General features: G+C 43.5%; 2 protein-coding genes across 2 annotated transcripts in view; both read right to left on the bottom strand.

Annotated features, from left to right (window-relative positions):
- Positions 1–11, bottom strand: part of LOC107302889 (adenylate kinase 7) — a 19626-nt gene extending 19615 nt beyond the window's left edge. The window contains exon 1 of the mRNA XM_015832049.1: positions 3–11. Within this exon, the coding sequence (XP_015687535.1) occupies positions 3–11 (9 nt within the window). The remainder of the gene's footprint in view (positions 1–2) is intronic.
- A 3147-nt stretch (positions 12–3158) lies between these two features.
- LOC107302888 (ATP-binding cassette sub-family F member 1) overlaps positions 3159–9622 on the bottom strand; it is a 31018-nt gene continuing 24554 nt past the window's right edge. The window contains exons 11-15 of the mRNA XM_029287321.1: positions 7954–8039; positions 6924–7063; positions 5748–5896; positions 4525–4608; positions 3159–3291 (exon numbers count right to left, since the gene is read on the bottom strand). Coding sequence (XP_029143154.1) covers positions 3159–3291; positions 4525–4608; positions 5748–5896; positions 6924–7063; positions 7954–8039 — 592 coding nt within the window. The remainder of the gene's footprint in view (positions 3292–4524; positions 4609–5747; positions 5897–6923; positions 7064–7953; positions 8040–9622) is intronic.

The raw sequence follows: 9622 nt of genomic DNA, 5'->3' as shown, positions 1-9622 counted from the left end.
ACCTGTTGCATGTGGCTTTTTAGATGTTGATTGAGGTGCTGATGGCTGGCTATTATTGTGTTTTCCCGAAAGTAAGGCCTACACCAACAATAAGCCCTAGCTTGATTTTTTTGGGGTGGGCCTAATATAAGCCCTATCCCCAAAATAAGCCCTAGTTTTGGGGCACGGCACACACCTAAAAATCAAGCCAGGGTGGGGGGGTGGAGCTACCCCACCCACCACACACCCATTTATCTTGCAGCCAGGCCTCTCCATGCCGGCCCACTTCTTCTGCGGCCTCTTCAGCAGCCAGGCCTGCATTTCTCAGTCACAGAGCTTTCCGGAAGGCCTTTGCAGCCATGAACTGAGCTATGGATTCAATCCGTAGCTCGGTTCTGCAAGACCTCAGCAGCCGAGCACCAAGCTATGGATTGAACCCATAGCTCGGGACTCGGCTGCTTAGGCCTTCTGGAAAGACCTGACTGCAAAATGCAGGCCCGAATGCAGCTGCAGAACTTGGAGCCCAGAAGAAGTGGACCGGCTGGGTAGGGTTGTCAGTGCCGGAGGTGAGGTAAGGCCTACCCCGAAAATAAGACCTGGTGCCTCCTTTGGAGGGAAAAAAAAAGACCCGGTTTTATTTTCGGGGAAACACGGTAAGTGTTGGCTGTTGTTTCCTTGTGCTGCCAAGCCCTCACTGCCTAAGTACTACTACTAAAGTTGGAAGGGACCTTGGAGGTCATCAAGTCCAACTCCCTGCTCAGGTAGGAAACCCTATACCATTTCGGACAAATGGCTGTCCAGTCTCTTCTTAAAAACGTCCAGTGTTGGAGCATTCACCGCTTCTGGAGGCAGGTTGTTCCCTTGGTTAATTGTTCTAACTGTCAGGAGGTTTCTCCTTAGTTCTACTTGATAAGCTGGTGGTAAATCAGCACTCCTGTTGACACTCTGCTAGAGAGAAGTTCCTTGAGGATGGACTGCAGCACCAGCCTGAAAGCTCAGAAGACTAAACTCTTGGCCCTGATGACTGACCCAGATCCTGAAAGCAGATTTCTGCTTGTTAATTTACAATTGGTCCTGACTCTGCAGTAAAACAAGTAAATCTGCCATTAAAAAATAAAAAAAGGCCACCAAGCCATCAACCAGACTCCAGAGGAAAGGACAAATGCTTAAAAAAAAAAGAACAGGATGATGAGGAACATATTCAGTGAGTTCCTGGCTACTTCAGATCTCCCTTCCCTGTAACATCGCAACTTCAGGCATTTAAAGATCTGAAGCTTCCATTGATTATTTCGGCTCTAAAATATATTTTAATTCATTTTTAGGATCCAAATCTCAGTTTATTTCACCCACTACAGGCCCCTCCTTTGTCCTTCTGGCATATCAATCTATTTGATTAGGACAGTGTTTCTCAACGATGGCAACTTTAAGATGGACGTGTGGATTTTTAATTCCTAGAGCATAGCTGGCTGGGAACTCTGGGAGTTGAAATCCACACATTTTAAAGTTCCTATGTTTTGAGGAAAAAAATGGACTGGACTGCAGGCAGTCCTCAAGTTACCACCATTCAAAGTTACAGCAGCACTGAAAAAAATGACTTATGACTGATTTTCACATTTATGACCGTTGTAGCATGCCCAAGGATAAAATTTTGGGCACTTGGCTACTGGTGCATACTTATGACAGTGGCACCGATTTATAACTTTCTCAGCCGGCTTCCAATAGGCAAAGTCAATGGGGGAAGCCAGATTCACTTAATGACATGATTCACTTAACAACTGCAGTGATTCACTTAACAAAGGTGGCAAACATGATCATAAAATGAGGCGTGATTCGCTTAACAACTGCCTTGCTTAGTAATGGAAGGTTTTGGCTCAATTGTGGTCATAAGTTGAGGATTATTTATAATGCAGAGAATTTGGCAAGGGGGTAGATTTGATGAGCCCATAATGAATTTTGCTTAGGACCTAGAAATAATTTGGAAACAGTCTTTTGAACCTCGCGCAGGCGTGAACCCACTTAGATATCTTTAAAGCAGCCTCTCATACCAAAGCAGTTTAAAAAAAAATTACATCTCTTTGAAGGGAGCAACTTATTCAAGTTAAGGTCACCCCTAAAACAGCAACATCCCAGTTATTTCTCCCGCAGCCATGCTCTGGGTCTTCTGCCATTTTTGCAATAACCCCCTTTCATTCTATCTTTTCAAGGGACAAACGAAACATTAAATTCTCTCCTGGATTTTCCCCCCCCTAAAGCAGGAAAAAAGTGTTAAGTCACATACAGCAGCATTAAGTAATGTTCCAGGGAACCGGATCAATATATGTGAAGCACAGCAGCTTGCAACACTGGGCATTTTCTCACTCATCAAAAACACCCAGCAATTCAAAACGTTTGACATTTAGTTCAAAGTGGATGGGTCATTTTAAGATAACATCTTCAAAGGAGGATAACTCCTTGGGTTCATCGTGTAGAAATCTATACTTGAAATCATGAAGTCTGAACGTTGGTTTTCAAAATCGTTTCTTTAAAATGGATTTTAAAAGCAAACACTCAAACTTTGTGGCTTGAAATACAGATTTTCACGTTATGAATCCAAGAATTACGTATTTTATGTGCTTGCCAGCTGGGTTCCCTCGTTCTTGTTTTTGCCACTTTCTCTCTTTATTTTATTTAGCATAATAATAATAATAATAATAATAATAATAATAATAATAATAATAATAATAATAATAATAATAATAATAATAATAGAGTTGGAAGGGACCTTGGAGGTCATCGAGTCCAACCCCCTGCTCAGGCAGGAAACCCTATACCATTTTGGACAAATGGCTGTCCAGTCTCTTCTTAAAAACTTCCAGTGTTGGAGCATTCACTGCTTTTGGAGGCAGGTTGTTCCACTGGTTAATTGTTCTCACTGTCAGGAAGTTTCTCCTTAGTTCTAAGTTGCTTCTCTCCTTGATTAGTTTCCACCCGTTGCTTATTGTCCTGCCTCCAGGCGCTTTGGAGAATAGCTTGACTCCCTCTTCTTTGTGGCAGCCCCTGAGATACTGGAACACTGCTATCATGTCCCCCCTAGTCCTTCTCTTTGTTAAATTAGACATACCCAATTCCAGCAACCGTTCCTTATATGTTTTAGCCTATAGCTGCCTATCTCACAAAGCCACCTTCCCTTACCCTTATCACTACTCACTATAGTTTCCCCGGTAATAGAAAAGTTTCTGCATGTCCAAGTGGATGATATCTGTACACACATCATCCAAGAATCCCTGGTCATGGGAAACAATGAGAAGGGTTTTCTTCCATGTCTGGAGGTAGCTGAAAGAAGAAGAACAGAAGGGAATTAAAATAATAACAGTTACAACAACTACTTCACCCTCCCCTCATTTAGCGACCACACTCCTGGTACCACAACTTGGTTGTTAAGTGGAATGGTCACTAACTGACCACTTGACTGAGAGACAGATGTGAAGATCGCTGATTGCTGCTATCTCATTTTAGTGTCTTGTGCTCTCACAGTGTCTTGTGCTTGAGCACTCCCCCCCCTTTTTTTTTGAGGGTGGAAAGATTGCCTATGTAAGCTATATCTCTCTTTATGAGCTGCTTTGTTCCATGGTGCAGTATGGCCCTAAAAAGTGTTAAAGGTAAATTAACAACATCAGCTCTGTGACCATAATTCATTCATTAGAACCCTCAGCTACTGCCTGAAACTGGCCAGACCTTAATCAGTTTCTCACTGAAGGCTTTTGTTGTCAGGCACATTGGTTAAAAAACATTTTTTTATTATGATTACTGTTGATTTGTGAATGGTCACTGAGATAGTCGCTAAACAAAGAGTGGGCTGTTCTACGTTAGGACTGACTTCAATAACTCTAACTCAGTGTTTCTCAACCTTGGCAACTTTATGATGTGTGGATTTCAACTCCCAAAATTCTCCAGCTAGCAACGCTAGCTGGAGAATTCTGGGAGTTGAAGTCCACACATCGTAAAATTGCCAAGGTTGAGAAACACTGCTCTAACTCCTCTCACTCTGAGATATATCTCTGTGATCGAGAATGTAAATATGAGAATGATGCAACTAGTGTTACAGAAAAGAGCCCTGAATAATATATTTCGTTATTTCTGTTTCATTCAGCTAAGATATTAGCATCTGCTATATTTGGCACAATATTCAAATATATACATTTGTTTTTAAATACTACTAAATACTAGTAAATAGCTGCCCTGAGTCTGTTGACAGATGGAAAGGCAGGTTAGAAATTGATTTAATGAAACAAAAGATGGCATGTAATAATACATTATAGACAATACATTTTACAAATGTGTACGCAATCTCTTTATATGCTGCTAGAACCACTTGCAGTGTCATTAAGAGAAACAAAAGGTAAGAGTAAAAGAGGTTTTGTTTACATGTGGCCCAGACATACACCTTTACTATGTTCTTCTGGGATTTGCCAAGGTATTTATCTGCTCTGTAACTATGTCCCATAACTCGAAGGAGACTTAAACCCAGAGCAACTGACTTCCCCGGATGCTTAACTGGTGACTTACTTATTAAGCCAGATGACCGCATTGAGATCCAAGTGATTGGTAGGTTCATCAAGCATCAGCAATGTGGGCTCCATGAACAAGGCTCTGAAAAAAAAAGAAATGATCGGGTCAGAAGTCCTATTTTCAGAGTCCGTCATAACTCTGCACGCTTGGTAAGTGACCAACTGTAATTCGAGGACTGCTTGTATCTGAGACTCAAGGAAGGAGACAGAAGAAGCAGTGAGGGAGCAGAGCAGAAAGGGCGTTGATGCCCCACTGAGCAGAAGCGACATAGAAGAAATGCTACAGAATGTTAAGCCCAGCAACCAGGAAAAAAAAATCCATTTAAGGAGAGGCAGGGGTGGGGGAGAAGAAAAGTATTAGAACAGGAAGGGAAGATTAGTTTATCACATGCATGCTCAGTTGCAACCAGAGAGTGGTCTCTGATCCACTCAGGGCAATCTAGCTAAAGCAATTATTCCCAATTGGATACCCATAGGCCCTGGATAATGTTATCAACAACCATCACACACTTACTGACAAAGTTATATTAGTGTCTTTTCTCTCTCTCTCTCTCTCTATCAAAAAAAGGATTGGATACAAAGCCATAAGAGAGTTTCTTGAGTTTTGGATTTGTTAAGGAGAAACTTCCTGACAGTTAGAAAAATTAACCAATGAAACAACCTGCCTCCAAAAACGGTGAATGCTCCAACACTGGAAGTTTTTAAGAAGAGACTGGACAGCCATTTGTCTGAAATGGTATAGGGTTTCCTGCCTGAGCAGGGGGTTGGACTAGATGATCTCCAAGGTCCCTTCCAACTTTATTATTATTATTATTATTATTATTATTATTATTATTATTATTATTATTATTACTACTACTACTACTACTACTACTACTTACTACTACTACTACTACTACTACTACTACTACTACTACTACTACTACTACAACTACTACTACTAAAAACCAAGACAATATCTCTCCCATTACTTTTAGGAAGACCAACAGGGGTTTGGAAGGTGCTTCTTATCAAGCCCAAACATTGGTCTAGCCAGCAGAAGGCTTCTCAAACTGGTCTTCTCCAGATGTGTTAAAATGCAGCGTTCATCATCTGAAGCCAGCATAACCATCCAGAGGGAGCCAGCTTAGGACAGACTAATATAAGGAAAGTGGTGAACTGGGTGGATTGCTTTGGAGTAGTTACCACGTTATTTCCCATCCTTCAGCTTTCAACAATTACCTGGCCAAGGAGACCCTCATGCGCCAGCCTCCTGAGAATTTCTTGGTTTGCCTATTCTGCATCTCAGGGTTGAAGCCCAACCCAGCCAGGATTCGCCGAGCTTTGGCCTCTGCTGCCGCTGCTCCTGTCGCCCGCAGTTCCTCATAGACCTGGAAGAATAGGAAGGACATGTGAGAATAACAGGCCGTTCCAGGTGCTAGAGTTAAGGTCAGGGTTAGGATAGGATAGAGTCAGGCCTTCAATTCTATTATTTTCTATTCAATTCCCTAAAAACTTTAGAAAATTCTGAGAGTGGCCATCTCAACACATCTGGGGCCACCAGGCTGGGAAAGTCTGGACTACTTAGTCCAGGGGTAGGCAACCTTGGCTCTTTTATGACTCGTGGACTTCAACTCCCAGAATTCCTGAGCCAGCCATGCTGAGGGGAAAGGGAGAGGTTTCCAAGCTGAGCCATGCTGGCTCAGGAATTCTGGGAGTTGAAGTCCACGAGTCATAAAAGAGCCAAGGTTGCCTACCCCTGACTTAGTCCAACATCCTTTCCTAGACCAGTTCAACTGACGCCCACAGTATTACGAACAAAGGCTCTGTCCATTTCATATTCCCTGCCACTGATGTTGAGAGACATCCTGTCTCCTCATCACAGAGGTACCAAACTGGCCCAACAGGGATTGTAGCTGCTATTTATTTATTCAATAACCTGCCTGTTATTATTTTTATAAACAACTCAAGGTGGCGAACATATCCAACACACCTCCCTCCCTCCCTATTTTTCCCACAACGGCAACTCTCTGAGGTAAGTTGGGCTGAGAGAGATTGAGTGGAGCCAAGTCACCCGTTCGGCTTTCGTGGCTAAGGCGAGACTAAGTGAATTGCCACAGTTGCTATGCGAATCCATTATCCACAATGGATGTTTTTTGCTAGAAACCGGAAGTACAGTAAATGGAAGTTTCCAGCAAAAAAAAAAGTCATAAATTGTGGTCATGTGACCGCAGGACACTGCAAATCATCAAAAAAGTGGGCCGGATGCAGAGTTGGGGGAGGGGGAAGCTGTTAGGTCTGATGTCACTTCAAACAATTGCTAAGTAACCAGTCGCACGTCGAGAACTACCTGTCAATGAATCACGGGCAACCTGTTCCCACACCCGGGATAAAAAGCCCATCATGGCTCCTGCATACCTTTTCCAGGCGTTCTGCTGCTGCATCATCCCCTTTCTCCAGCTGTGCCTGCAGATGCTTCTCCTCCTCCAACAGCTTCAGTCGCTTGGTGTCAGCCTTGAGCACCGCTTGGACTGCCGGAGTCTCATCCGCAATAACCTCTGTGAGGAGGAAGAGGAAGAGGAGGAAATGGAAAGAAGATCATCTGGGTGAACAGGGCACCAACGAGCCTAATAGCGTGATTTTATGGAAGGCTAAAACCTTTCAAACAAATGGGGGGGGGAGAACACATCTCTTTGAATCCTGAAATAGCAAACAGGGTGGCAATAAAAGACAAGCAATATAGGCTTGTCTTCCACATGCAGGAGGTTATCTGTTTATGGACTTTAATGTCATCAAACGATGGGAAACTGGGCAGCTAAGAGATCTGACAGCCAATCAGAAAAGTCTGAGCTTCCTGTCATGTTTAAACACAGATTATGGTGCTAGTTCACTAGTTCCAGAAAGTCCTTGGTTTCATGAGTTACAAAGGGGTAACTAAACCAGGGGTAGGCAACCTTGGCTCTTTTATGACTCATTGGACTTCAACTCCCAGAATTCCTGAGCCAGCATGGCTCAGCTTGGAAACCTCTCCCTTTCCCCTCAGCATGGCTGGCTCAGGAATTCTGGGAGTTGAAGTCCATGAGTCATAAAAGAGCCAAGATTGCCTACCCCTGGTCTAAACCAAGGATCTCCAAACTTGGCAACATTAAGACTTGTGGACTTCAACTCCCAGAATTCCTCATCCAGCCATGCTGGGAATTCTGGGAGTTGAAGTCCGCAAGTCTTTAAGTTGTCAAGTTTGGAGACCCCTGGTCTAAAGTGAGAAACGACAGAAAGTGCTCTCTGCCTAAGAGAAAAGATAGCAAACTGACCGGCATGCTACAACCGGGCACTAGATTTCAAACCTCATCAGCCCAGCAACATAGAGGAGTTTTAATCCCTCTCCCCAAAATGGGGTCAATGAGCCCAAGAGTTGCTTGGCTGTTTTCCCCCCCTGTTATTCCTTTACCTTGTTCACAGAGCAGTACATCAATGTTGGGAGGGATGCTCAAGGCCCGGTTAGCAATATGTTTCAGCAAAGTGGTTTTGCCCTTCCTGAAAAGAAGGACAGAGATCAGACGAAAGAGACACTGGAATTGACCAGCAAAGTCTCTCCCAAGTATTTTAGAACATGGAAGGTGCATGAGGAGAAATCTACCAACTTCCCCTTTCAGAGTGGTTTTCCGAGCAAGATATTAATATTGGACAAATTACAGTCAAAATGTTTTTTTTTCCTTCCAAATGTTGGGGTAATCAAATAAAGCAGTAGAAATTCCAGGGGTAATACATCATCATGTGTAATTTGTGAACTATCTCCTATTAAATGTTTTAGATGCCTGTTGGAGACTTTTCTCTTCTTTCATGTCTTATCTGTAGAAAAATGGGAGGAATAGTTCGGATTTCTGCCTATCAAATGTAATAATAATAATAATAAAGTTGGGAGGGACCTCAGAGGTCATCTAGTCCAACCCCCTGCTCAGGCAGGAAACCCTATACCATTTCAGACAAATGGCTGTCCAGTTTTTCCTTAAACACTTCCAGTATTGGAGCATTCACAACTTCTGGAGGCAAGTAGTTCCACTGGTTAATTGTTCTAACTGTCAGGAAGTTTCTCCTTAGTTCTAGGTTGCTTCTCTCCTTGATTAGTTTCCACCCTTTGCTTGTTGTCCTGCCTTCAGGCGCCTTGGAGAATAGCTTGACTATCTCTTCTTTGTGGCAACCCCTGAGATATTGGAAGACTGCTATCATGTCCCCCCTCGTCCTTCTCTTGTTATCTGTGTTATCTGAGGGACCGTCTCTTGCCGGTCACATCTACCTGATCCACTAGAGTGGGGAGGCAAGGAACGTTGCGGGTCCCGTCCCCTATGGAGGTGCATCTGGAGGGACCCAGAAGAAGGGCCTTCTCTGTAGTGGCTCCCTCTCTCCGGAACATCATCTCTTCAGAAATTAAACTGGACCCCACTCTGGCACTCTTTCGTAAGGGACTGAAGATGTGATTTTGCCAGCGGGCCTGGAGAACCCAGAGTGGGATGGAGACCGTTAAATGGCTGATATGAGTGTTTGTTGTCACTGTGTATGTGTGTGGGTTATTATTATTTTCTTTTAAAAAAATCTATACTGTGTTTTTATTGTTTGTAAGCCACCTACAGTCACTGAGAGCGAGTAGGCGGCTACATAAATTTTCTAAATAAATAAATTGAAATATTATACAAATGACGAAAATCACTGTGGGTTCTGCAACCTAACAGAATTTTATTATTGGACCCTCTACTCCTCCCAATTAGTCCACTACCACATGGTCTCACCATATTGTTAGGGTATATTTTTTTAATTTGTAAAACCATTTCGCAATACTTTTGTTCAGGAGGCATTGTAACACTTTCCATCAGTACGCTGATGATACGCAGCTGTACATTTCCACCCCAGGCCACCCCAACGATGCCCTTGACGTGATGACCCGTTGCCTGGAGGCCGTACGGGTCTGGATGGGGAGGAACAGACTCAGGCTCAACCCTTCCAAGACTGAGTGGCTGTGGCTGCCGGCACCTCGGCATAGTCAGCTGACCCCATCGCTGACTATAGGGGGCGAAATTTTGGCCCCCTCAGAGAGGGCCCGCAACTTGGGAGTCCTCCTGGAT

The sequence above is a fragment of the Protobothrops mucrosquamatus genome, unplaced genomic scaffold (genome assembly GCF_001527695.2).
Source record: "Protobothrops mucrosquamatus isolate PMUCROS unplaced genomic scaffold, P.Mucros_1.0 scaffold_296, whole genome shotgun sequence".
Lineage (NCBI taxonomy): Eukaryota > Metazoa > Chordata > Lepidosauria > Squamata > Viperidae > Protobothrops > Protobothrops mucrosquamatus.
This window is presented reverse-complemented; position numbering and strand designations above follow the sequence as displayed.